This window comes from Ammospiza nelsoni, chromosome W (assembly GCF_027579445.1).
Source record: "Ammospiza nelsoni isolate bAmmNel1 chromosome W, bAmmNel1.pri, whole genome shotgun sequence".
Lineage (NCBI taxonomy): Eukaryota > Metazoa > Chordata > Aves > Passeriformes > Passerellidae > Ammospiza > Ammospiza nelsoni.
Genome location: NC_080668.1, coordinates 20,513,551 through 20,538,198, shown reverse-complemented (window position 1 = coordinate 20,538,198; position 24,648 = coordinate 20,513,551). Strand labels below are relative to the sequence as shown.

General features: G+C 53.0%; 3 protein-coding genes across 3 annotated transcripts; 2 read left to right on the top strand and 1 right to left on the bottom strand.

The window, feature by feature from the left end:
* The first annotated feature begins 297 nt into the window (after positions 1-297).
* Positions 298-12,129, top strand: LOC132086162 (olfactory receptor 14I1-like). Its single transcript, XM_059491630.1, has 2 exons — positions 298-1,248; positions 12,091-12,129. Exons 1-2 carry the CDS (start codon positions 313-315, stop codon positions 12,127-12,129), a joined length of 975 nt encoding a protein of 324 aa, XP_059347613.1. The 5' UTR covers positions 298-312.
* Positions 12,130-14,196: 2,067 nt separating this feature from the next.
* Positions 14,197-19,825, bottom strand: LOC132086161 (zinc finger protein 623-like). Its single transcript, XM_059491629.1, has 6 exons — positions 19,810-19,825; positions 19,284-19,471; positions 18,991-19,042; positions 15,292-15,348; positions 15,043-15,137; positions 14,197-14,679 (listed from the first exon to the last, which is right to left on the bottom strand). The coding sequence occupies exons 1-6, from the start codon at positions 19,823-19,825 to the stop codon at positions 14,197-14,199; spliced, it is 891 nt and encodes a 296-aa protein (XP_059347612.1).
* A 3,000-nt stretch (positions 19,826-22,825) lies between these two features.
* LOC132086160 (zinc finger protein 3-like) lies at positions 22,826-23,740 on the top strand. The gene is made up of 3 exons (XM_059491627.1): positions 22,826-22,877; positions 23,064-23,129; positions 23,259-23,740. Exons 1-3 carry the CDS (start codon positions 22,826-22,828, stop codon positions 23,738-23,740), a joined length of 600 nt encoding a protein of 199 aa, XP_059347610.1.
* Positions 23,741-24,648: the final 908 nt, after the last annotated feature.

Sequence of the window (24,648 nt, the reverse complement as noted above, 5' to 3'; positions counted from 1 at the left end):
CCTCAGGGTTGCTCTGACAGAGCCATCAGAGCCTGCAGAGCCAGAGCTGCCCCTGGGCAGTGCCAGGGCTGGGAGGGGTCTGCAGGGCAGAGCTGAGCCCCCAGGGCTGCGCTGGGCTCTGGCAGCACTGGCAGGGCCCAGCCCTGGGCACAGGGAAGCAGCTGCTGGCAGAGACAGCTCCAGGCAGCAGAGCCCTGGGCAGGCAGTGGGGGGAAAGTGCCCCGAGGCTGTGCTGGGATATTTCAAGTCCTCTCCAAACCCAAGTATTCCATGATTACTTTTCTTACAGATCCCCATGCCAAGACAAAGAAAATGTCCAACAGCAGCTCCATCAGTCACTTCCTCCTGCTGGCATTGGCAGACACATGGCAGCTGCAGCTCCTGCACTTCGGCCTCTTGCTGGGCCTCTCCCTGGCTGCCCTCCTGGGCAACGGCCTCATCATCAGCACTGTAGCCTGCGGCCACCACCTGCACACGCCCATGTTCTTCTTCCTGCTCAACCTGGCCCTCACTGACCTGGGCTCCATCTGCACCACTGTCCCCAAAGCCATGCACAATTCCCTCTGGGACACCAGGAACATCTCCTACTCAGGATGTGCTGCACAGGTCTTTTTCTTTGTGTTCTTCATCTCAGCAGAGCTTTCCCTTCTGACCATCATGTGCTATGACCGCTACGTGTCCATCTGTATACCCCTGCACTACGGGACCGTTCTGGGCAGCAGAGCTTGTGACCACATGGCAGCAGCTGCCTGGGCCAGAGTCTTACTCAATGCCCTCATGCACACGGCCAATACATTTTCCCTGCCCCTCTGCCAGGGCAATGCCCTGGGCCAGTTCTTCTGTGAAATCCCACAGATCATCAAGCTCTCCTGCTCCAAATCCTACCTCAGGGAACTTGGGCTCATTGCATTTAGTGTCTGTTTGGTATTTGGTTGTTTTGTGTTCATGGTTTTCTCCTATGTGCAGATCTTCAGGGCTGTGCTGAGGATCCCCTCGAAGCAGGGACGGTACAAAGCTTTTTCCACCTGCCTCCCTCACTTGGCTGTTGTTTCCCTCTTTGTCAGCACTTCAGCATTTGCTTACCTGAAGCCCCTCTCCATCTCCTCCCCATCCCTTAATCTGGCCCTGTCAGTTCTGTACTCAGTGATGCCTCCAGCCCTGAACCCCCTCATCTACAGCCTGAGGAACCAGGAGCTCAAGGCTGCAGTGTGGACACTGATGACTGGATGGTTTCAGAAACATTTAACTGTTGGTCAATTTCTGCAAATCACTTGTAATAAAACTCATTTTTGGTACTTCTTGTTGGTTTCATTTTGGAGATCTATTTCCTTTGTTTTATTATTTTCATATTGTCAACAAAGTAAAGCCATTCCTTGTGCCATTTCTCATTTTGTTTCTCTCCACTTTCCCTGTGGCCACAGACTGTGTCAATGAGGGGCTGCACTGTTGGTGGCTTTAAATGAACTAAAGGATCTCCTAGCAAAGTTTTCTGCAGAGATGCCCTTTTGTTGCCTTCTCTGGAGCTACAGCAGCAATGTCTGAGTGCAGAGCTGGGGGCAGATCAGTGTTGGCCCAGCAGCTGTGCCCAGCAGCAGCAGCACTTGGTGTTGCCAGTGCTGCTGCCGTGGCCCTGCCCCGCTGCCCTCCTGGCCCTGGTGTTGCTGTAGGGCCTGAGTGCTCTCAGGTCCAGGCACAGTCCTGGGGGTGGAAGTGCCGGGGCTGCAGCAGGGACAGGCCAAGTAATATAATTATTTCATAATATAAATAATTTGTAATATAAATATTCTTTGATAGTTCTTTTGGCTTTGTTCTTTTTTCCCCCTGTGTTTTAGTTTCTCAATATTGTCCCTAAAATAAAAGCATTGTTTTTCCATTTCTCATTTTTTTTTCTCCACCTTCCCTCGAGCCACCGATTGTGTCAATGAGGAGCTGCACTGTTGGTGGCTTTAATAGAACTAAAGGATCTCCCAACAGAGTTTTCTGCAGAGATGCCCTTTTGTTGCCTTCTCTGGAGCTGCAGCAGCAATGTCTGTGTGCAGAGCTGGGCACAGATTAATGCTGAGTACAGCAGCCCTACTCCTTCTGGCCACACCATTCCTGATCCAGGCCAGGAGCCATTTGCCTTCTTGGCCACCTGGGCACACTGCTGCCTCATGTCCAGTCTGCTGTCCATCACTCCCTGCAGGTCCCTTTCTGCCTGGCTGCTCTCCAGCCACTCTGTCCCCAGCCTGTACTGCTGCAGGGGTTGTTGTGGCCAAAGTGCACGACCCAGCACTTGGTCTTGTTCAACCTCACCTTGTTGGATTTGGGCCCTGGATCCAGCCTGTCCAGAGCCCTGTGCAGAGCCCTCCTACCCTCCAGCAGATCAACACTCACATCCAGTTTGGTGTAATCTGCAAAGATGTCCTCGGTTCCATGGGGCCCCTCATTGTCACAATGTCCTCTTGATTATTCCAGGCCCTGCACTGTAACACTGGTCTCCTTGGATCCATGAGACCATGCAGAGAAACAATGGTCTCCTTGGTTTCATGGGGGTCCAAAATACGACAACGGACTCCTTGGTTCCATAGGGCTTCACAGTGTCACAATGTTCTCATTGGTGTTGCAATTTCACAGTGGCCCCTTGGTTCCATGGGGCCCCAGAGTGTCACAATGGTCCCATGGTCACATGAGGTCCCACACTGTCACCATGGTCTCTGTGGTTCTACAACTCTCCTCAGTGTCACAATGGACTCCTTGTTTCCACGAGGCCACACAGTGTAACAATGTTCTTGCAGATTCCTTGAGGCTCCATCGTGTCACAGTGGTCCCTTGGTTACACAGGATCCTACAGTGTCACAATGTCCCCTTGGTTCCATCAGGCCCTGCAGTGTCACAATGTCCCCTTGGTTCTGCTGGGCTTTGGAGTCCCCCAATGCTCTCTTTGTTTTTGCAGTGTCAAAATGGTGAAAATCCTTGGTTACACAAGGCCCTGCAGTGTCACAATGGTCTCTGTGGTTCCATGAGGACCCAGAGTGTCACGATGCACTCCCTGGTTCCATTTGACCCTACAACACCACAGTGGACCCCTGGTTCTGTGGGGCTGCACGGTGTCACCATGGTCCTATTAGTTCCACAAGGCCCTGCAGTGTCACAATGGCCCCAGTGTCCCCCAGTCATCACAGAATGACAGAATCAAATAGGCTGGAAAAGACCTTTGGGATCATTCAATCCCACCAATGCCATAATACTGCCTTGTCACCCAGACCATGCCACTAAGTGCCACTGGAGAGGGACAGTGACTCTGCCACCCCCTCCCCGGCCAGCCCATTCCAATGCCCACTCACCCTTTCTGTGAAGAACTTCTTATTGTCCAGCCTCAACCTCGCCTGGTGCAGCTCAAGGCTGTATCTTCTTGTCCTGCCCTCCAGCAGATCCACACTCACACCCAGCTTGGTGTCATCTGCAATTTCTGAATGGTGGACTCAATCCCCTCAGCCAGATCATCAGTGAAGATATTAAACAGGACTGGGCCCAACACATATCCCTGAGGGACAGCACCAGTGCCTGGAAACCAGCTGGGTGCAGCACCATCCCCACCACTCTCTGGGCCCAGCCTCCAGCCAGCCCTTAAATCTCCCAGCGAGGAGGGAACCTGCCCAAGCCGTGGGCTGCAGCTTTTCCAGGCAATGCTGTTAGAGACAGAGTCAAAGGCTTTGCTGAAGTCCAGGTACACAACATCCACAGCCTTTCCTGCATCCACAGGTGGGTCACCTGGTCATAAAGGGAGACCAGGTTGGTCAGGTAGGACCTGCCACCCCTAAATCCACACTGGCTGGCTCTGACCCCTCGGCCATCCTGTGGGTGCCCTGGGATGGCACTCAAGGTGATCTGTTCCATAACCTTGCTGGGCACCCAGGTCAGGCTGACAGGCCTGGAGTTCCCCAGATCTTCCTTCCAGCCCTTCTTGGGGATGGGCTCACATTGGCACCTCCAGTGCTCTGGGACCTCCGTGCTGAGCCAGGACTGATGGTAAATGATGGAGAGCAGCTTGGGGAGCTCATCCACCAGCTCCCTCATCCCCCTGTTATGGATCCCATCCGATCCCATACACCTGTGACCATCTGAGTGGCTAAGCAGGTCACCAACTGATTCCTCCTGGATTACAGAGGGGGCTGTTCTGCTCCCTGTGCCCATCTACCAGCTCAGGAGAATACTTGTCCTGAGGACAGCCTGTCCTAATATTGAAAATTGAGACAAACAAGGTGTTAAGCAGTTCAGCCATTTCCTTATCTTTACTTACTATCTTCTCCACTGCATCCAATAAAGAGTAGAGGTTCTCCTTCGCCCTCCTTTTGCTAAAAAATTTTTATACAAACTTTTTTTTTTCTTTAAAGGATGGGTCAGGTTAAGTTTTGATTGAGCTTTCACCACTCTAATGTTCTTTCTGATAACCTAAAAACATCCTTAAAACTTCCTGCCGTGCCAGTCCTTTTTGCCCCTGAGTTCCCACAACAGCTCCATGGGCAGCCAGGCCAGTAATTTTCCTCACTAGCTCATCTTTTGCCACACTGGGACAGGCTGCTCCTTCCCGCTTAAGATTACTTTCTAGAAATGTGTCCATCCTTCCTGGACCCCTTTGTTTTTAAGGGCTGTTTCACTTAAAAAATCAGGACCTTATTTGGTACTCCCCAGATCAGCATCCTAAATAGGCCAAAGTCTGCCCTTCCTAATTCCAGTGCAGAAGTTTTGTTGCTGCCCCTCCTTCTTTCACAGAACATTGAAAACTTGATTATTTCATGGTCACTGTGCCCCAGGCAGCCTCCGAGCCCCACACCTGCCACCAGCCCTTCTCTGTTTGTGAACAGCAGCAGACTGAGCTTTCCTTGGAAGTGGGAGTGTTACCAAAAATTCAGTAAACCAGAAAACTCCTTAACACCAATGTAGCATAAAGAAGCAGCATTCTTTATTCAGCTGGATGCACAGGGATAGCTTCTTCCAATGCCGTGCATGCTGAGTACAGGAAAGTTTCTGTTTATATTCTGTATTTTGCATGCATATTCATTGATTGCCCTGGACTAAACACACATATGGTAATCATTTCCCCAAAATCATCCTCTCCCCTTTACCCATGTATTCTTCTGTCCTGGGGGTCTCTGGTGGTCCCTGGTGCTCATTAACCCCAATGTTCCAGTGGGCCTGGCTGAGCTGGCAGGACACTCAGGATGGTGAACTTCCAGTTCTCTTCCGACACAATCGGCATTGTGTAGTTTCCACAGGCCTGGGGTTGTGGAGAACAAGCCCCAGGTGTCAGCTCACCTGGTGGAGACAATTTCTCATCTGCTAACATGAGGTCAAAGAATGGGCTGTGACATCAAAGAGTGGGTTATGTGAGGTCATCACAAAGCCATTATAGACTGCCTCTGTGACATCACAGGGCAGGTATCTGACATTCCAGAGCAGACTGACATAACAGAGTTGGTTGTGACATCACAGAGGGGCTGTGTGACGTCCCAGCAGGGCTGTGTCAGGTCACTGGGTTGGTCACTCTGCCCCAGCTCCCCCTCACAGTTTCTCCCAACAACTCCAATGCTGTTCATGCCCAGCAGGGTCCCCGTCCCCCGGGATCCCCCCGGCCCACCTGGAGCCACAGCCTCCACCAAAGGATGTTCCACAGGATCCACCCCAGAGCCTGACAGGGGACAAGGGGCCAGGGCGGTGTGACCAGGACATCAAGGACGGGGATTATCCAGGTCACTGTGGCCTGGGTTGGGTTCCCCAGGGCAGGAAAGATGTCTGGCAGCTGGAGCAGGGTCTGGGAAGGGCCTCCAAGGTGGGGCTGGAGCCCCTGGGCTGTGAGCAGAGGCTGAGGGACCTGGCCTTGTCCAGCCTGGAGCAGGGAGGGCTGAGGGGCTCCTCATGCCAGCCTGGCAGTGCCAGCCAGGAGGGGATGGAGAACACAGAGCCAGGCTCTTCTCTGGGGGTCTGCGGGGAGACAAAAGCCAATGGGTGGAAGGGGAAAGAGGGGAGATCAGCATGGGCATGAGGAGATGAAATGAGTCAGGCTGCTTTCAGCATTTCCTCAACACCAAGAGCAGCCTGACCTCCCTTCTCCATCCACCACTGATAGATTTGCAAATCAGGAATTGTTTGAGCTGTTCTGTCCTCAGTCCAGGACAAGAATCCTGATACAAGAACTTAATTGTGTTTATATCTATCACAGAACCACATTAGTCAAAAATTAATTTTAGTATGCAAATCACTTGTGAACAGTGGACTCATCAGACATGCTGGGACTTTGCACATAGCTCAGGGAAGAGTTTGTAATTGTATGATTGTTATTTTAATGGTGTAATTTTTATTAAGTTATATCCTGTTCAACTGTGGTCTGTTGGCTAGGTCCAGTGTGGGCTGGAGGGAGCTCAGATTTGCACAAGGCTGCTCTGAGTGCCAGCCTTGGATGGGGAAAATGGTGGGGTGGGGGTAGGGACAGAGTCTGATTGATTGTCAGCCATGAAAGGTCCTGATTTTCATACCCAGTCAAACTGCATGAGGAGGTACTTGGATTCAATGTCAATTGGAGATTGCACATTTCAATGAATTACTAGTAAAAAAAATTACAGGACCTAAAAAAATATTTTCTTGCTGTTTTTTTTTTTTTTTTAAATCAGGGTATTCACATTGAATTGGCTTCAGAAATCATACTAATTAACCACACATTTGATTTGAACACCTAAATCAAATTATCCCCAGAGATTTGGCTTGTTAAGGTGTTCTCGATGCTAATGAGCCCTGGGACACTGAATTCCTGCACTGAAGAGCTGAAGGCTGAACAAGCCTCTGGAGCAGGAAAATTCAGCAGCAGCCTCCAAGGTGCTGAGGATGTCAGCAGCCCCCACTGAGGCCATCCCTGCCCAGAGACCGTGGGGGAATGGGCAGACAAGGGGAGCGTCCCTGGGGCTGGGGCAGCACAACTCAGAGGCAGCAGCGGCTCCAGCTGGGAAATGGAGTGTGGAATGTGGCTGGGAAAGCCCTGCCTGGGCTGTGCCAAGCAGGACAGACAAGCCCTGACTCCCATCCAGTAGAAAACTCTGTCAAGGAGATATTTAAAAGGAATTACAATTGTTTCTGTATTCTGAATTGGACTTCCTGGAGAAATACCAACAAGAGATCCTCAGGAGCTCAAAACAACAAAACAGTCTTTACTGGTAACTTTAGAAAATCAGAGAATTTTTGGCAAAAGATTTAATATGACATTCAATCAACACAGAACACTTCTTAAAGCACTGACTTGGCCCATTCAACTTCACAAACTCTAAGCTATTTGAATTTTACATTACTCAAATTTGCAAAAGGACCGAAATAGAAGAAAAGGACAGAAAGAGAGAGAGGCAAAAAGGATACAGAGGAGCACACACAGAGGTACCAACTCCTGGATTCCAGTAGCGTTCAGATGGAAATTCCAACAGGAGGTAGGGTCAAGATATGTGCTTGCCTTGTGGTCAGCCTTCAATACCCCTTGGTCTTCCTGGGCCCTTCCCCCAGGTGGGACTGTGGGTCATTTGGTCCCTCAGGAGCTGGGCTGGGGCTGCAGAGGTGGCTGTGGAGCATTGCCTGTGCTGTGCCAGAGACTGGCAGACACTGCTGGGCTGGGATAGAGGCTCTGGGGGGACTGGGGTCACAGGGCAGGGCAGGGCTGGGCTTCCAGGACAGGGGAGGGCTGGACCTGCCCCTTCCTCCCCTATTGGAATAAGATCCCAATATTACCAGGTAGATTGTGCCATGGCTCCTCTGACCCCTGCTCCTGGGCCAAAGGCGGCAACTGTGGTGTTTCACCTCAGAGACACTTTTGGCTGGCTGGATGGTGCAGCTGAGTGCCAAAACAAGTCCTGGCTTGTGGAAACTCAGTTTGCCTCAGGTGAGAAGGCTTCAGGCTAAGGTGAGGAGGAAAAGGAGAGAGATTCTGCTGGAGGGTTAATATCAAGAGTTTATTCCATGGACACAGACATCTGAATCTTTGGTAACAGCACCAACAGAATCCCGACCGCAAGGCCTGAGTGACTTTTTAAGCTCCGGGGGGAGGGGGAGGGAAGGGACAGGTGAGCAACCAACCAGGTGGGAGGGGCAGGGTCTCAGGCAACGATGACACCCAGACAGACCAATGACCTCTGGGCACAGGGGCATCTTTTGAACCTGACCAACCACACGATGGCCTTGCTGGAATGCTAAGACTGACTGACAGCCCCGCAGGGGGCGAGGGGGAAGGGGAAGAGAGATATTGCCACACCTGGGAAGGGGCTGGGAAGTTTAAAACAGGAAATTGCAACACACTGCAACACTCCCCACACATGAAATGTCTTGAGACAAGAAATTCCTCCACTCTGTCACAATAGGGAATACTGGAGGTGAAATCCCAATTCTGGCCATGGGCACCGAGATAAGAAGGACAGTTCTTTTCCTTAGGAATGAAAGCCCCATTTCTCAGTAAATTTCTGGTTTGATTGTTTGGATTCTGTTTGGTTTTGTTGTTGCTTTGCTTCCTTGTTGTGCCTGAAGTGTCCAGTCAGGAGCAGAGTGACTCTTGCCAAGGAACTTTGTGCTGCTGTCCCTTAATATTCAGTCTGGTTATTGCTGCTCCCTTGCTGGGGATTTCTTCAGCGCTCTCAAGGCCTCGTTGGTAACAGGGTGAAGGAGCCCTGGCCCAGGCTCTGGCCCTGGGGGACACGGGGACGCTGCCGGGGGTTCCTGTCCCCCTGTGCCACCCCCAGGGCCCCGGCCCCCTGTCCCCGTGTCAGGCTCTGGAGTCGATCTCGTGGAACATCCTCTGGGGGAGGCTGCGGGGCCGGGGGCGGGGGGACCCGGGGGGACAGGGGACCCCGCTGTGCACGAGCAGGGTTGGACTGCTCTGGGGGAACTGTGAGGGGGGCCGGGGCAGAGTGACCTCCCCAGGGACCTCACACAGGCCCTGTGATGTCACACAGGCCCTGTGATGTCACAGTGCCCCCGTGATGTCACACAGCCCCTGTGATGTCACACTGCTCCTGTGATGTCCCAGAGCCCCCGTGATGTCACACTGCCCCTGTGATGTCACACTGCCCCTGTGATGTCACACAGATCCCTATGATGTCACACAGCCCCTGTGATGTCACACTGCCCCTGTGATGTCCCAGAGCCAACTCTGAGATGCCACGCTATGATGTGATACAGCTGCTCTGTGATGTCACAGAAGTCTCTGTGATGTCAGAAAGTTACTCTACGATTTCACAATCTCTACTGTGATGTCACAGCCTGTTCTATGATGTTACACAGCCACCCAGTGTTGTCACAGCCCACTCCCTGATGTCACAGAGCCACCTTCTATGATGTCAGGATCTGCTCTATGGCCTCACACCCTACTCTATGATGTCACAGCCAGCTCTGTGATGTAACAACCCCCCTCAGTGATGTCACAAAACCCTCTCTGTGATGTCATACTGACACTCTGTAAGGTCACAGCACATACTTTGACCTCACTGCCAGCTCTATGATGTCATGCAGCCATGCCATGATCTCACAGCCTGTTCTGTGATGTCACAAAGTCCCCTCTATGACGCTGTAGCTGCTCAGTGACCTCACACAACAAATTTTGCGATGTCACAGCCCAATCTGTGACCTCACATAGCCCACTCTGTGCTGTCCCACAGCCCCTTGCTGACATCCCAGCTGCTCTGTGCCTCTGTGACACAGCCCCAGAGGTGCTGCTGTGACACAGCCCCCTCTGGGCCATCCTACAGCCCCTGGCAGTGCTGAGCCCCTGAGAGCTCTGTCTGTGACCTGCTGGTGTCCCTGAGGGGCCCTGGCAGTGCCCCAGCCCTGCTAGGCTGTGCACAGGAGCTGCTCCTGGCCAGAGCTGTCTCTCTGCAGCGCTGCCCTTGCCAGGAGCTGCCTCTGGGCCAGGACCCCAGCCCAGCTCAGCAGCACAGACACAGCACAGGGACTTTAATGAGCCTCTGGGGCTTTGCTGCTCTTTGCATCAGACTCAGTCCCTCGGAGTGTGCTCAAAAAAACCTTCTCAGGGACTCAAAAAGAGGGTGAAACACTGAAGTTTCTCATAATTTAAATAGATCCATCTGAGGGACAGGACTGAGAAAATGTGCCCAGGTTCCAGGTAGAGCAGAACACTGGTGGCATTGATGACAGCTGGGGACAAGCGAGGGAAAGGTGTTTCTGCTGCTGAGCAAACCTGCGCCTCTGTCCCTGCAGGCTGTCGGCATCCCTGGCTGCCCCACGTGTCTGGGCCCTTCCTTTGCTGACAGCTCTGCCTCCTGCCTGCCTCTGCCTGCCCATACAGAGCCTTGGGCTGCTCCAGGCTCCTTCTGGGGATGTGCTGTACCACACTCCTGCTCTGACAGGGAAATTCCTTTCTGCTGGTGTTCAGTCTGGACCTCCCAAGCTGCACTTGGTGCTATTAGGTCTTCTTCAGGCTTATTCATACTGTGAAGAAAAGCTCCAGCCTCTCTGAAACCACCCATCCATCCCTCCCAGGCTATTCCCTTTCAGTCCTCAGTCTCTACACCACTGACCACAGAGGCCGCAGACTCTGCCTGCTGGTTTTGTGATGAGGCCTCCAAACCCCATTCTGGGAGATTTTTGAGTCCTCTCCAAGGTCTGTGAAAAGGGAAAAATAGCATTCGAAGTTATTTTCTCCTAAATCCTACAGTGACAGAAAACGGGTCAGTATCTTTAAACTGAATGGGGACAAATTAACATTTGTTAGAAGGAGGAAATATTTTACAATTAAGAAAGTGGCAGGAAACTGCAACCGTTTTTCCAGAGAAGTGGATTCCCCATCCCAGGAATTGTCCAAGAGCAGGAGCTTTGTGCAGCATTGCCCATTGAAACCCTCTCATCTCCAGTGACAGAATTCCTGCATTGTGGGTTCTCTGATATGCTGGGTGCCCTCACAAGGCTTCTGGCCAGAATGTCTGCTGAGGGCAGCCAGGCTGCTGCTGGGGCAGTGACCTCACAGCCATCACCATGGCAGCCCTGTCCCCTGGGCCTGGCTCTGCCCTTTCCTCTGCCCCTGACTTGGCTCTGCGGGCATGAAGAGTTTTGTCATCAATATCTTGTCCCCAAGGTGCTGGGGCCAATGGCTTCCTAGTCAGGCTCCTGGGGCAGAAGTGGCTTTTCAGAGCCCAGCCAGGAATGAGCCCTGAGGCAGCAGCTCTGCAGTGGTGGCCACCAGGCCGGGCTGCCAAGGGAGGCTTCTGGCCATGGCCTGCAAGCAGCTGCTGCTGCCAAGGTGCCTTTGGTGCCTCAGGCTCTCCCTGGCACAGCTCCCAGCACGGCACTCTGCCCTTGTGCCCGAGCCCTTCCCTGTGCCGGGGCTGGCCTGGGGCTTTTCCTGCAGCGGGACCTGCCCTGCTGATGGCACAGGAAAGGCAGTTCCAGCTGGAGCAGGAGGCTCTGCCTGCAATGGGCTCCAACAACTCCGACAAGGTCCTGTTTGCAAAGCCCCCGGTGGGAAATGAAGGAGGGGTGTCTCACTGCTTTTGGGGTGAATAATGCTGAAACCAGCCTGACTCCTCCATCTCAAAGTTCAACATCCTCAGAGGGAGCTGAAGCTGTGGCAGAGCTGGAAAAATCCCCAGAGAAAGGAACAACCAAGTGACACCACTGAGAGCTTCTGCAGCGCTGCTGAGCTGGCCCAGCCTGGGCACATCTGACTGACAGGGCAGCACCTCAGACGAGAAAAGCCCCATCCCATATTTTAATGGCAGCATCTCCTGACATTTCCCTTCTTGAGGGGTGTGGGGATTCCTCCCAGTGGTGGGGAAACCCTCAAGGTCACTGCTCCAGGCTGAGCCAAAGGGAATTGCCCATGGTCATTGGTCTAGGGGAGTGACATCAATCTCTGCTTAATTACAGGTTTTGCTTAATACAGTTGCTTTGCAATAATTTCCTAGTGCTCTGAATAATATATTTTACGTATCTTACATACTGGCATAAATATGTCTGATTAAGGCAATTTTGTCTAATCATTACCATAATAGAGAATACATATTTATATAAATATATCTGCCCATGACAGGAACCCCTGTGAGTGTCTGAGACATCCTGGCTCTTTGGCAGCCTGGGGACTCCTGGGATGTCACCGTAGAGCCCCCGTGAGTGCCTGTGACAGATCGGTGCCTTTGCAGCCCAAGGTCCCCTGGGATGTCACCATGGAATGGCTGAGACTGCCTCTGACCACAGGGCTCTTTACCATCCCCAGAAAGCCCTGGGAGGTCTCCATGGAGCCCCTGTCTGTGCCTGTGACATTCCAGCTCTGGAACAGCCTGGAGACTCTTGGAAAGTCCCCAAGGAACCCCTCTGAGGGCCTGTGACAAATCTGATCTTAAGCAGGCAACCATCAGCAGCCCCCTTTTGCTATGGTCAGTTTCCATGGCAACCATCAGCAGCCCCCTGTTGCTATGGTCAGTTTCCATGGCAACCATCAGCAGCCCCCTGTTGCTATGGCCAGTCCCTTGGCAGCTCCATGGATACCCCATGCCAGGGATGGTTGCCATGGACACCAGCTCAGGCCACAGCCCGTTGCCATGGCAACCATTGGCAGCCCCCATCCCCAGGCTCATGGGATCCCAGAACCACAGAATTGGCTGAGCTGGGAGGGACCCATCAGGATCCTCCAGTCCAGCTGCTGGCCCTGCACAGGACACCCCAACAATGCCAGCCTGGGCTTGGGCCTGGCAGCTCTGGCCAAACGCTGCTGAAGCTCAGAGAGCCCTGGAGCTGGGACCCTTCCCTGGGGAGCCTGGGCAGGGCCCCAGCAGCCTCTGGGCAAAAACCTTTTCCTGACATCCAACCTGAGCCTGCCCCAACTCAGCTGCAGCCGTTCCCTCCACTCCTGTCCCTGGGCACCAGAGGGAAGAGGTTCCCACAGCCCCAGCCAAGGACCGCTCCAAAGGCTGTTGCCATGGCGACCAGGGCTGGGACCAGCTGGGATGCTGGTTTCCATGGGCCGGGGTTCAGGAATGGGATTCCCCAATTTCCTGCTCCTGTTAAAACCGCGCTGCCCTCACTGCCCTCCCGCCTCCCATGGAAAGCACAAAGGCAAAGATCCCGGGCTGGGATAATGTGGGATCTCAGCACCTCAGGAGTGAGGTGCAGAGGGACCGAGACCACCCTTGGGGCTCTCGGGAGTCCTGGAATGTTGCCAGAAGTGTCTGGTGGCTAGACTTTGATCCTACACAGGAGACGACACCTGTATGAGGATAGGAGGATTTCACTGGGGTAAATGGTGAAGGGATAAGTTAATTAGAGTGTAAGACACAGGGTTTAGGATTTCTGTACAGGGGGGTCTAAAGAAGTAAGATGGAGGAATTGGGGCGTGTCCTGTTCTTCTTCTTCTTCTTCTTCTTCTTCTTCTTCTTCTTCTTCTTCTTCTTCTTCTTCTTCTTCGCCTCCATCTTCTGTGGTGATGTTGGCACTTTGGGATTGGTTATTACTAAAAGTGCATTGGTTAATAAGGGTAAAAGGTATTGGGGAAAAAATGATAAATATTGTATACGTAACTTTGAGTATAAAGATAGGTGACCGCCCCGGGGGCGCTCAGTGTGCTCATGGCTGGCTGCTGTGCAGACCTCTGTCAGGCCAAGAGAAAATATTTTAGATAAACAATTAATAAACACCGAGACCGAGAAAAGATCTGGAGCCTCTTCTCGTCCTTTGAAGCGCGGGTTGTCCAAGGCCACCCCGGGCCTTTCCAGGTCACCTAAACAGCTGAGAAACTGACAGGATAAGAACAATTTATTAGGAACAGGAACAAGATAAGGGACAAACAGAACTGAAACAATATTGATAACAGAAGGGATAAATGAAACAGTTTACTGGGAAAACTAAAACACAACTCACTGGGTATTCCTGGCCACAATTTCCCCTGTTTGGAAAGGACACCCTTCTTCTCAGGGAGAGAGAGAGAGAGTGTCCCTTTTCTGCACCTGGAAATTCTCTGAGGTGGGAGTGAATGTAATGACACAGCCATGACAAGACCTTCATGTTTTTCAATGCCTCATCATGACACTGGTAGGGGCAGGGAAAGGGACTGGTGTCTTCCCAGCATGGATCATGGGGAACATGGATCAGCAGGGCTCTTCCCAATGTGAGTTCTCCCATGGGGGATGAAGCTGGAGTGGTGGATGAAGCTGTTCCTGCATTTGTGGCATTTGCAGGGATCCCTTACTGGTGGCTCCGTTGGTGTCTGGTCAAGTGAGAGCTGGTGGTGAAGCTCTTCCCACATGTGGCGCACTGGTAGGGCCTCTCCCCAGTGTGGATGCGCCGGTGCTTGATGAGGTCGGACTTATGCTTCAAGCCCTTCCTGCACTCAGGGCAGAGGAAGGGCCTCTCCTCAGTGTGAATCCGCTGGTGCTGGAGGAGATTGGAGCTGCTCTGAAACCTCTTCTGACACTGGGGACACTCGTAGGGCTTCTCCCCCGTGTGGATGCGTTGGTGGGTCACAAGGTTGGATCTGTAGCTGAAGCCCTTCCCACACTCCCCACACTTGTAGGGCCATTCCCCAGTGTGGATCATCTGGTGGCTGATCAGGTGGGAGCTCCGCCTAAAGCTCTTCCCACACTGCAAGCACTTGTGGGGCTTCTCCCCATCATGAAGCTGCTCATGGACCACCAGCTCTGAACTCTGGCTGTAGCTCTGCCAACCTTCCTGGCTCAGGGTGGCTCTTTCTTCTTCAGAGCACCCTGGGCTGGGATTGGAGCCCCTCCTCATGGGGGATGTCTGTGGTTTTTCTTCCCTGTTGGATTCCTGTGCGCTAGAATCACTCAAAACGGCCTCTTTCACGAGGTTCTGCCATGCAGATTTTTCCTCCCTGGTCTCCATCCTCAGTTCCTTCCCTGGGGAAGGAAGGACAAAGACAGGATGGGATTTGCCTCCATGCCAGAGGGAAGGGGAAGGAGATTCCCCCAGGGCATCCCCGGCAGGATGGCGTTGGCAGCAGGGTTGTCCTGCAGCTGGGGGCTGTGCTGGGCTGGGAGATAGAGCAGGAGAGAGGGGGAAATAGGAACTGACTTCCTCCTCACCTATCTGGGTGTCCCGGGGATCCTTCCTCTTCCTCACAGCCTCCTTCTCCATCCAATCAAGGTTTAGGAATGGGAAATCCTGTTCTGGGAAGAAAACAAAGGGTGCACACATTGTCTTTTCCACCGGTTTGAAGGCAAACCTGGGGAGGGTCTAAACCAGAATTACAATTTAAAAGAAATGAAGATCAAGGCAATGATACAGAAACACTGCCTTAAACTGACAGAGTCAGGATATAACCTGACACCCTGTTGTTCAGGGTGGTGGCCGCAGTCCCAATAAATGGTGGCTGCAGTCCTGTTGGAGAGATGAACACAACTCTGACAAAGCAGTGATCCTGTAGAAGGGTCTGGTCTTCCTCTGGATGTCCAGTGGTGGCTAGGGAGTTCTTGTCCTCTGGGAATTCAGTAGGCCAACTGCTCCTGGTGTAGCAAAGTGTCAGCTTATATCCAGGTAGGAATGCTTGGATCCTCCCCCTGGGCGGAGCATCCCACAATGGAAGAATGGAATTTTATCAGTTCTGCAGTGACACTCAATGGCCCATTCACAGGAAATATCTCCCCTGGAGGGCATTATCAGGGCTGAGTCATGGAAGAGATAAAGAACACTGCCCCACCTGTTTATAAGAGTTGCTGAAGTTGGGGATTGAAAACATGCATTTGGTTACATCTTGCATGGCAACTGAAACTGTGGGGTAATCCCTGCTCAGGGGGTGAACACCACCGCCCTTACCCAAACTGGCTCAGCTGTAAAACCCCCACCCTGGGAATGCCACGCATACAGGGGACAATATCACACTTACCCTGCCCCAGGGGAGGGCTCTTTTTCCTGTCATTCCCTTCCTGTCCCCCCTTTTCTATCCCATTTACTGTTCAATAAAATTCATTTTGGGTTCGGTCTCATTATCACCTTAATTGGGGCAGAGGAATCTCTCTAACACTTTTCTTAACCAGACTCACCAGACTGTGAAATTATTTTGGCACAGTGAGTTTAGGCACTGTTCTCTGACCCCAAGTGCCTTTGACAACATCATGGTTCCCTCCTCTGAGGAGGTTGTGGTTCTCTCTGGAGGAACTCTTTGAAACTGGGCTGCAGCTTCCTCTGAGTGACTTATGGGAGAACTGATGAGGTAAATCGCCTTTGTGGGCCTGGAGTGTAAAGAAAATATTTTGTTGTCCTTCTATTACAGCGACCTGATGAAGGTCTTCAGAGTGAGAGAAGTGGACGAGAATCTTGGTTCATGATCAGAAGGCTGGATTTATTGATATATGATATATAATACATTATAAATATGCTAAAAGGAATAAAGAGAAAAGTTGCAGAGGCTTGCTAAGCTAAGAATAGGAAGAAGAGAATGAATAACAAAGTTCTGTGTCCAGCAGAAAGCAAGGACCAACTCTCCTGTGAGTGGTCAGCAAATCCAAACACTCCCAGAAGACCAATCACAGATGCTCCTGTTACATTCCACATCAGCAGATAATTATTGTTTGCATTTTTCTTCTGGGGCCTCAGCTTCCCAGAAAGGACAAATCCTAAAAGAGAGGATTTTATGAAAAAATGTCTGCAACATCCTTCCTTGAAATGTTTTTTAAAATCACAGGAGGAAAGGGAGCAAATGATACCAGCGAGACTGACAAGGTTCATTCACCCCATGGTGAGGAACACAAGGCTGCTAATAGTCCTACAAGAAGCTCAGCTCAAGTAGCTAAATTCCCAAATAACTCCTGAATTCCCAGGCTTGAGTGCTTTGCGAAATGTGAGAATTATTTTTCTCTTCATCCCCGTCGCCTTTGTGACAGCTACAAAGAGTTTACTTTCCTTTTAATGATATCTGTCTTGGGCTGAATTTACACTTTTATCAGAATGTGCTAGCAGCTGAGCTGGAGCTGTGCAGGAACCAGTAGAACTTGGAATTGCCACAAAATTGCTAGTACTGACAGTTTATTAATGTTCGGGATTTGTTTGCATTTTCATCACATCTGACTTGTGGGAAAATCAAATATTCATCAAAGTGATTTATGCAGAGTCAAGTTTGATTTCTGCCAAATTATTTTGTCCAGTGCCCAGGGAATGCTCAAGGGGTCTCTGTGCCTCTCGCCCTGGGGGATGCTTGGCAGGGGTTTGGGGGGCTTGTCCCTGTCCCTGTCACCCCAGGCCATTCCCCCAGGAGTGTCCCTGTCCCTGTCACCTCAGGCAATTCCCCAGGGGGTGTCCCTGTCCCTGTCACCCCAGGCCATTCCCCAGGGGGTCTCCATCATTCTCACCCCAGAGAATGCCTGGAGGGTCTCCCTCCCTCTCACCCCTGTGCCAGGGGGTGCTCAGGGCAGTCTCTGTCCCTCTCAGCCCAGGGGATGCTCGGGGGTCTCTGTCCCCTCACCCTGGGGGATGCTCGGGGGGTCTCCATCCCTCTGGCCTCAGGCAATGCTTCTGCAGGGCTGGGGACCAGGGGCTCTGTGTCCCTCTCACCGCTGAGGGTGCTTGGGGCTAGGGGGGCTCTCTGACCTTCTCACACCTGGGGAGGCCGGGGGGGTCTCTGTCCCTCTCAGCCCTGCTGTGACCCCACCCAAACATCATCGGGGTCAGAGGGACAGAGACACCCCCAAACCCCCAGAAGGGCTGAACCTGGGATTTGGTTTGGGGCTGAGGATTTAGGAAGGGGCTGGAATTGGGGCTGGGATTGGAGTTGGGGCTGAGATTTGGATTAGCGCTGGGATTGGGGTTAAGGCTAGACATGGGATTAACTATCGGGCTGGGGTTGGGATTGGGTCTAGGGCTAGACAAGTCTGAAACTGGGATGAGATTAAATACAGAACTGTAAGTGTGTCTAAACATGGAGTGAGATTGAGACCAGGATCAAGGTCAGGTTTGTTGACTGAGCTCACCCAGGGCAGGACAGGGGGGATGTCACTGCAGGATGTCCCTGGCGTTGTCCCAGCCCTCCTCAGGCACCTCCAAACATGAGGGGCAGCTGGGTGTCCCAAGATCCAGGTGCTCCCACGCTGCCCCTCAGTACCAGGCAAGCATTCCCTGAGGGCAGCCCTGACTGTGACCACTGGGGCTCTGGGATCGGCCCTCACATCCCTGTGGGAGCAGCAGCAGACAGGATGAGAGATTCCCCCGCCCCGTTTTTCCTGTGGAAGGGTGAAGCCCAGCTGCCCTTTTCTTTTGGTGCCTCCTCCTCTCCTCAGCTGAGGATGTCAAACTCCCCAGGAGCAGGAAAATCCCCATTCCTCTTTCCTTGTGGCTGCAGCCTGGAACATCCACCCAGAATGAAGGACTTTCTGACAGCCCTGCTGAATGACACTGGCAAGATGTTTGTGAGAAGGGGAAGAAATTGTATTTTGATAGTAAATAAAAGGTGCAAAATTATTCCTTTCTGTTCTATTTCTTTTCAGTCAGTTCTGGTCTGTTTTCAGAGTGGCACCTTCTCAGCTGACTGTGTTTGTGCCCTCTTTTCTCTCCTGCCTCTCTTTGTCTGCTCTGTTTCTCTCTCAGTGTCTCCCTTGACCCAGGGATGCTCACACCAAAGACCGTGCCCAGATTTAATTCCCAGTTCAGGAGCTACAACAACCATGGGGGAAGTTATGAAGGCTCGCAGTGAAATGCCACTGTAAAATCTTGCTCCACTTGGCTTTTGGCTCCTTCTTGACAGCTTTGCCCTCAAGGGCAGGAACATCTTTTCATAGCTGAGAACTGGAATTCCAGACCCTGGCAGTGTGTGCCGTGGATCCCAGAGGGGCATTCCCGAGGCTCCCAGGGTGCTGCTCCTGCCGTGCCTCCCAAGGAACTTCTCTCCCAAGGGGAGAAGATCCAGCAGCTCTGTGGGCTCCCAGAGCACACAGCAAAGGTGGCATTGATGGACATTTTCCAGGGACTGGGGTGGGAAGGGACCCTGTCCATGGATTACGACCCCGCGAGGGAGAGACGCCTCTGCCGCACTGAAGGAGCGAATGAGAGCGTGGGACAGCAACCGACGATTATTGAGCGTGGACTGAACGGAACAAGAAATGGGGAGGAGAAAGGGAGAGAAAGAAAGCGGGAAGAGGTCTCAAAGAGAGAAAGAAAAAGGAAAGAGGTCTCAGAGAACAGAAAGAAACAGGAAAAGGCTCCCGCCCGGACTCCGCAGCTCCCAGGAACACCCGCAGGGCGTAGCGCCTTTTACAATTCCAGCCACTCAGAGGACGCGGTAAACAATTTCCAACCAACCAGAGCTTTTCTCGCCGATGACTCACCGGTTGCCAGGCGGGCCCGCAGAGCCCGGCGGACCCGGAGCGGAATTTGGGGCTCGGGCCGGGGGACGGATCCGCCCCGGGGGGGTCCCCGAGCCCCTGCCCAGCCCTGGGGCCGATCGGGGGCTCCCCCACCCAGCAGCCGGGGCTGCGGAGCCGCGGGGCAGAGCGGTGGGAAAGGGGGGTCCGAGCTGGGAGCGGAGGAAATGCGGGAGGAAGAGGAGGGAGAGGAGGAGCAGGAGAGGGAGAATCGCGGCGCTCGCAGCGCCCGCACGCCGAGCCTGCAGCACCCCCTGCCCCGGGAGCATCGCCCCCAGCCCCGAGCCGCAGGGGAGGGCGGAGGCCGAGCTCGCCCCGGCTCCAGCCAGGGGTCTCCGTGAGGGTTTTTTGGAGAGTGTTCGGAGCCGGCAGATCCCGGACTCGAGCCCCGGGTATCTCCGGGCTCCCTAAGAGGAGCTTTTTCGGGGAAGAGCAGCCGCGATCGCCCCTCGTGAGGGTCCCGGGGGTCCACGTGGGGATGGCCCGGTACCGACGGGGCGGGACATTGGTTTTGGGGATCCCCGTGAGAGCCGGGGCTGTGGAACGGGGGACCCCCGGGGCGGGGAGAGGGGAAGGGGCGATACCGGAGCTGGGGGACCCCCGGCAGCCCGGAGATGAGGCGGGGACGGGACCCCCTGACCCTGACAGGGGCGTGTCCTGGGGTGACTTCGTGATGCTCGTACCCCCATCGGTCTGTTTAGCCCAGAAATGAGTTCTGCACCTTTAAGGCTGGTTCTGAGAGTGAAGGGGAGGAGGAAGAAGCAGCAGTTTGTTTTCATACACTGCATTCCTCTACATTCCAGCAGCTGGATGGACAGACAGCAGGACAGAGCTGTCCTTTGCTTTTAGTTAGTTTTTAGCTCGCTGAGGCAGAGAAGTTCCCTGGACTGTGGTTTTTCTTTTTCTTTGGAGCTGTTTAAATCTGCTCTGCACTGAACAGTCAGAACACCACTGGCAGCTCGCACCTGTGGCCCACCTGGCTGAGCCTGGGCCACAGCATTTCCAGTGCTGGAGGGACTGAAAAGAGACTGATAAGAGACTGATAAGACACTGATAAGACACTGATAAGACGCTGAGTGTGGGGAGCTACAACCCAAGGAGGAACTTTCGGAGTTTGTCATCTATTTTGGAGCAGCAAGAGGTTTTATTGCTTAATATTGTTCAATTTTTGTGCTGGTAAATGCTTTGCCTGTAAAGTAACTTTTTTTTTCCACTTTCCTCTAAGGAAATATTTTCCCAAACTGGCTGAGGGTGGGGCTGCTGAATCAGCATTCTAGAGGAAACTCCTTTTGGAGGGTTTCGACCAAATTTGGGCTAATCCAGGACAGGGTGGTAGAAAGAAGGGGGAACCCCAAGTGGCTGGATTGAGGGGAGGCTGGAGAGGGGGACCTTGGCAGCCCAGAACCTCCCAGAATCCAAAAGCAGGACCCTGGAGAGGGGGGATCCCTAGGACCCATGGGATCCCCACCAGCCTTGAGATGGGGGACCAACCATAACCCAAGAGGGATGAGACTGGAAATGGGAAACTCCTGGTGGGTTTTTTTTAATTACTCTTGATTTTGGGACATCAGGTGACTTCTAGAAATGGACGTGGGTGGGAGGAATCCCCAACCCAAGGCATTCACACCTTGTTTTTCCCCAAACCAGGATTTTCCCCAAACCTTCCCACCGTAACATCCCCCCTGTCCCACTCTGGGTGAGCTCAATCCCAAACCTGACAGTGATCCTGGTATCAATCTCACTCCACGTTTAGACACACTCAGTTCTGTATTTATTCTCATCCCAGTTTCAGACTCGTCTATTCCAAGACCCAATCCCAACCCCAGCCCGATAGTTAATCCCATGTCTAGCCTTAACCCCAATCCCAGCGCTAATCCAAATCTCAGCCCCAACTCCAATCCCAGCCCCAATTCCAGCCCCTTCCTAAATCCTCAGCCCCAAACCAAATCCCAGGTTCAGCCCTTCTGGGGGTTTGGGGGTGTCTCTGTCCCTCTGACCCCGATGATGTTTGGGTGGGGTCACAGCAGGGCTGAGAGGGACAGAGACCCCCCCGGCCTCCCCAGGTGTGAGAAGGTCAGAGAGCCCCCCCAGGCCCGAGCACCCTCAGCGGTGAGAGGGACACAGAGCCCCTGGTCCCCAGCCCTGCACAGGCATTGCCTGAGGCCAGAGGGATGGAGACCCCCCGAGCATCCCCTGGGCTGAGAGGGACAGAGACTGCCCTGAGTACCCCCTGGCACAGGGGTGAGAGGGAGGGAGAACCCCCCAGGCATTCTCTGGGGTGAGAATGATGGAGACCCCCTGGGGAATGGCCTGGGGTGACAGGGACAGGGAAAAACCCCCCCAAGCATCTCCCAGGGCAAGAGGAACAGAGGCTTCACAAGCATCCTCTGGGCACCAGAAGAAGTAATGTTGTTCCTTGTCCGAAATCAAAATTGACCCTAGATAAAATGCCTTGAATTTACTCTTCCAACAAGTCACTTGTGATGAAAAGGCAAATAAATCCCAAAATTGTATAAACTTACAATAGAAGCTATTTTGTGGCAAATCCAAATTCCTTTGGTCCTGCACAACTCCAGCTCAGCTGCTGGCACATTCTAAAAAAAGAAAAGTGGAAAATAGGCCCAATACGGATTATGAAAAGAAAGGGGAAGCTATGTGTAGCTGTCACAAAGGTGACAGGGACAAAGAGAAAAATTATTCTAACATTTGGCAAAGTCCCCCAGCCTGTGAAACAGACTTCCCCTGGAGGGGGCCAAGTGTGACATTGTCCCCTGTGTGTGTGGCATTCCCAGGGTGGGGGTTTTACAGCTGAGCCAGTTTGGGTAAGGGCGGTGGTGTTCACCCCCTGAGCAGGGATTACCCCACAGTTTCAGTTGCCATGCAAGATGTAACCAAATGCATGTTTTCAATCCCCAACTTCAGCAACTCTTATAAACAGGTGGGGCAGTGTTCTTTATCTCTTCCATGACTCAGCCCTGATAATGCCCTCCAGGGGAGATATTTCCTGTGAATGGGCCATTGAGTGTCACTGCAGAACTGATAAAATTCCATTCTTCCATTGTGGGATGCTCCGCCCAGGGGGAGGATCCAAGCATTCCTACCTGGATATAAGCTGACACTTTGCTACACCAGGAGCAGTTTGCCTACTGAATTCCCAGAGGACAAGAACTCCCTAGCCACCACTGGACATCCAGAGGAAGACCAGACCCTTCTACAGGATCACTGCTTTGTCAGAGTTGTGTTCATCTCTCCAACAGGACTGCAACCACCATCTACTGGGACTGCTGCCACCACCCTGAACAACAGGGTGTCAGGTTATATCCTGACTCTGTCAGTTTAAGGCAGTGTTTCTGTATCATTGCCTTGATCCTTATTTTGTTACTGAATTGGAATTCTGTCTTAGGCACTTCCCCAGGTTTGTTTTTAAATCAGTACAAAGCTCATTGTGCTCAACCCTTGTTTTCCTTCCTTGTTTTAGGAATATCCCATTCCTAAAACTTGGCCAGATGGCAGAAGACACCTCAAGGAAGATGAGAATGCCTCAGGACACCCAGGCAGGTGCGAAGGAAGTCAGTGCCCCTTTCCCCCTCTCTCCTGCTACATCTCCCAGCCCAGAAAATCCCCTCGCTGCAGGACAACCCCGCTGCCAACGCCATCCTGCCGGGGATGCACTGGGGGGATCTCCTTCCCCTTCCCTCTTGCACAGAGGGAAATCCCATCCTGTGCTTGTCCTTCCTCTACCAGAGAAGGAGCTGAGGATCAAGATCAGGGACAACAAATCCCCACAGCACAACCTCATGGAAGAGGCCGGTTTGAGTGGCTCCATGGGAAAAGAATCCAATGGGGAGGAAAAGCCCTGGAGATCCCCCATGAGGAGGAGGGGCTCCAAACCCAACCCAGGGTTCTCTGAGGAGGAAAGACCCACCCTGAGCCAGGAAGGTGGACAGAGCTTCAGCCAGAACTCGGAGCTGCTAGTCCATGGGCAGCTTCATGATGGGCAGAAGCCCCACAAGTACTTGGAGTGTGAGAAGAGCTTCAGGCAGAGCAGCACCCTGATCAGCCAGAGGATCCACGCTGGGGAATGGCCCTATGAGTGTGGGGAATGTGTGAAGGGCTTCAGCTCCAGCTCTGCCCTTGTCATACACCAATGCATCTACACGGGGGAGAGGTCCTACGAGTGTCCCCAGTGTCAGAAGAGGTTTCAGAGCAGCTCCAGTCTTGTCCGGCATAAGCGGATTCACACGGATGAGAGGCCCTTGCGCTGCCCTGAGTGCGGGAAGGGCTTCAAGCACAACTCCAACCTCATCAGGCACCAGCGCATCCCCACTGGGGAGAGGGAGAGGCCCTATGAGTGTCCCCAGAGTGGGAAAAGCTTCACCCAGATCTCTGTCTTAACCAGACACCAATGGAGGCACCTGTAAGGGAAGCTCTGCCAATGCCCCAATGCAGGAGGACTTTTGTGCACTGCCCTAACTTCATCCATAGTTGGAGGATCCATGTTGGGAAGAGCCCTGGTGATCCATTTTTCCTTCTGATCCATGCTAGGAAGACACCTGTCCCTTTCCCTGCCCCTACCAGTGGCATGGAAAAACATGAGGGTCTTGCCATGGCTGTGTCATTACATTCACTCCCACCTCAGAGAATTTCCAGGTGCAGGAAAGGGACACTCTCTCTCTCTCTCACTCTGTCCCTGAGGAGAAGGGTGTGCTTTCCAGGCAGGAGGAAATACGTGGCAAGGCAGACCCAGTAAGTTGTGTTTTAGTTTTCCCTGTAAACAGTTTTATTTATACACTCTGTTATCAATATTGTTTCTGTTCCATTCGTTCCTTATCTCATTGTTGTTCCCAATAAATTGTTCTTATCCCAGCCTGGGATCTTTGCCTTTTGCGCTTACCATTGGAGGCAGGAGGGCAGCGAGGACAGCGCAGTTTTAGCAAGAGCAGAAAATTGGGGAATCCCATTCCTGAACTCCGGCCCGTGGAAACCAGCATCCCAGCTGGTCCCAGCCCTGGTGGCCATGGCAACAGCCTTGGGAGCGGGTCCCTGGCTGGGGCTGTGGGAACCTCTTCCCTCTGGTGCCCAGGGACAGGAGTGGAGGGAACGGCTGCAGCTGAGTCAGGGCAGGCTCAGGTTGGATGTCAGGAAAAGGTTTTTGCCCAGAGGCTGCTGGGGCCCTGCCCAGGCTCCCCAGGGAAGGGTCTGAGCTCCAGGGCCCTCTGAGCTTCAGCAGCGTTTGAACAGCGCTGCCAGGCCCAGGCTGGCATTGTTGGGGTGTCCTGTGCAGGGCCAGCAGCTGGACTGGAGGATCCTGATGGGTCCCTCCCAGCTC